General features: G+C 27.9%; 1 protein-coding gene across 1 annotated transcript; it reads right to left on the minus strand.

Annotated features, from left to right (window-relative positions):
- Nucleotides 1-257: 257 nt before the first annotated feature.
- LOC131647444 (putative calcium-binding protein CML19) lies at nt 258-890 on the minus strand. The gene has a single exon (XM_058917333.1). The coding sequence runs from the start codon at nt 808-810 to the stop codon at nt 379-381; it is 432 nt and encodes a 143-aa protein (XP_058773316.1). The 5' UTR covers nt 811-890; the 3' UTR covers nt 258-378.
- Between the last annotated feature and the right edge of the window lie 2,173 nt (nt 891-3,063).

Genomic DNA, 3,063 nt, shown 5'->3' on the forward strand with positions numbered 1-3,063 from the left:
CATTGTGAAATTGAGGAAATATAAAATTGACATCCAAATTAAATACAAAATTGACATCCAAATTAAATGAGACACTTTTTCACGATTTTTTCTTTCACATGCCTTGAACACCAAAAAGTTCTCTTCCGCTTTACAATTTGACACATCATGACACCAATTTAACAACTTGAAAACATAATGTCAAATTGCTAGAGACATTGAACATGTAAGAAAAAAAGTGATTGTAGATTTCCATTTCATGAAAAATAACACACAAAATTGCTCATGAATCTTTCTAATTACTCATATTTACCATACATTTCATCCTATTATTTTTTCTACTAGTGAGACTATATATAGTATACTAATGAAGAAACATGGAAATCAAATATTTTTATGCTAAAGCATCATTACCCTAAATTCATCAAAACTAAGAACTCCATCTCCATCAATATCAAATTTAGCAATCATAGCTTTACAATCCTCTACACTCCTACACTCACCCAATCTTTTAAGCATTCTCTTCAAACTCTTTGGAGTAATGAAACCACACCCTTCCATTTCATACATCTTAAAAGCCTCTCTTAAATCTTTCACTTTCTCTTCCTCTTTACCTCCCTCTACAAACCTCACAAAATCATCCAACCCTACCAATCCATCCCCGTCCGAGTCGAGAAGCTCCACCGCGACTTCCGCCTCATCGTTCGACATCTTGCTTCCGATCGCTTCCACACATTCCCGTAGCTCCGACGGCGATATTTTTCCATCTCCATTTTCATCAAAGTGGTTGAACACACGTAAATATTGAGTCACTTTGTCCATAACAACCATAGCTAGGTATATTTCAATATAACCCTAGGTTCCAAATTTAATTCTACAAGAATATAGATGAAGAAGAAACTAAAATTTTCAAGATGCTATAGGTAAATATAATGGTTTCATGTATATGTATATATATGAATGGTTTGTGGCTTTATGGTGAGTTGACCTAATAACTTGAAGGACTTGGTGTGAGAAACATGCAATCTAAAGACTTAGTTTAATTTGTTTTTTATATAATTTCGTCATACATGAGGCAGTATATTTAGGAACCGTCGAAAATTATTTGGAAAAAAAGAAACCGTCAAAGTTTTGTGTACCACACATGTTGATATTCAAGGTGAGAACACTAATGAAATAAAGGAATCATAGTTGACTGAAAATATGATTATTTCAATGAAGAAAAAGTATTAACCCACTCAGATTGAGAAGTTGCTAGAACATTACAAAATAAGTAGACCGTTGTACACTAAATAAAAATAAAAAGACCATGTAATGCACACGAGTTGACCTATTTAAAAAAGAAAAGAGGAAATTATTATTGATAAACGTCTTGTATGTGCTAAGAAAAACTGTCGTGACTATTATTTTTAAAAACAATATATAATAATAAGAGAAAAGAAGAAAATTAAAATAGTAAAGAAAGACTACTGATTAAATTGTGTTTGTTATAGGAAAGTTTGTTCGGTGTTTAAAATTGAGTTGTTTAAAATAATGCCCTAATTTATAAGCAAAAAATATATGTTATTTTATTACAAATTTTAAGCAAAATATATTAATTTTATTTCATTTGCATTTTATTCAAAATTTTGTTTTCTAAGATAAAATTAAATATAAATTTTATTTTATTTACTTTCTTTCTCAATTTTTTTCATAAGCAACAATCAATTAAAATTATTTTTATATCTTTCCAAAAAAACAAATTTCATTTTAATTGAATTTATTTTAATCAGTTTAAAATGTTAATATTTTTCTTATAAATTGTTACGAAGATAGTAGTATTTTTCTTACGACAAACTGTAAATTAAATTTGAGATTATGATATTTTTTAAAAGTTAGGGATTTTTTAGTAGCATTGAATTTAATTTTGAATTATTTCTGAAATTTTTATAGTCAAAAGTATAGAAAAGTAAAGTTTTGGAATTTTGTAATTACGTTTTATTGTTCTTTTAATCCTTTTTAACAGAAATTTTTTTTGGAGTTCGTTTTAATTTTTAGTTTTATAGGTGTGATTTCAGACTTGAACTTATTCTTTAGAAATAATAGAAAATATGTCCATTTCTTTAGTCCGGTTCTATTATTACATGTGAAAAAATAGGGCATAATGAATATTACAAACAATATGTAAAAACTATAAAAGAATGTTGGTGCCATTTTAATATATTTAAAAAAGTTGAATGTAAATATATTTAAGATTTGTTTATCGAGGAAGATCATAAAATATAATAAAATTAGATAAAGATTTTGTTCGTTCTATGGATATAAAATGTGTAACTAACATTAGTTTCCAAATCACGTGGGAAAACAAAACCCAACTATAAAATTTTGTCTCAATGAAGCATCGTCCATATATGAAAGATTAATTTAACATGTTGGTTTTATGTTTCACATGGAGCAAACAACATTTTGTATCTAACTAAAAGAAATAAAGTAGTGTTATTGTTACTATAGTCTTTTAATAATTGCGTTAACTTGTTAAAGAGATATGGTAGCCTAACGATTTCCATTATGTTTGAAGACTTGCTGTGCGTTGACCAAAATTAATTTTACATTTTTTTTCCCCTTATTAAACTCACTCATCACAATTTTTTTTCCCTGCAAGATTTCATTATAACGGAGAACTAAATGTTCTCATAATCCGATTACACAGAAACGGGGTTAATCCGTCAACAAAAGAATTTACAAATCAATTAGAATTACGAAAGAAATAACAAAGGATCTTTGTTAAATTCGTAAAAGCTACAAATGAGATGAATAATTTCTCCTATAAAAGACCACTTCCAAACCGTATTATTCACATTTCACACTTCATTGCGAAAGCAAATCCCATTCCTACTTAACATTTTTCATTTAAATTTTTAACATGTGACAATTTAACTCTATGGAAATGACCAAACTAACCCTAGTTGAAACTTAACCAAATTAAATTGAAAAACCCTAGTATATGAATAACTCCTTCATTCTTTTACACCATTTCACCTTATCCATCCCATCTTAATTATTTTTGTGAGATATTGGATCAAACTCTAGTATGATCGAAGGATA

This window comes from Vicia villosa, linkage group LG2 (assembly GCF_029867415.1).
Source record: "Vicia villosa cultivar HV-30 ecotype Madison, WI linkage group LG2, Vvil1.0, whole genome shotgun sequence".
NCBI lineage: Eukaryota > Viridiplantae > Streptophyta > Magnoliopsida > Fabales > Fabaceae > Vicia > Vicia villosa.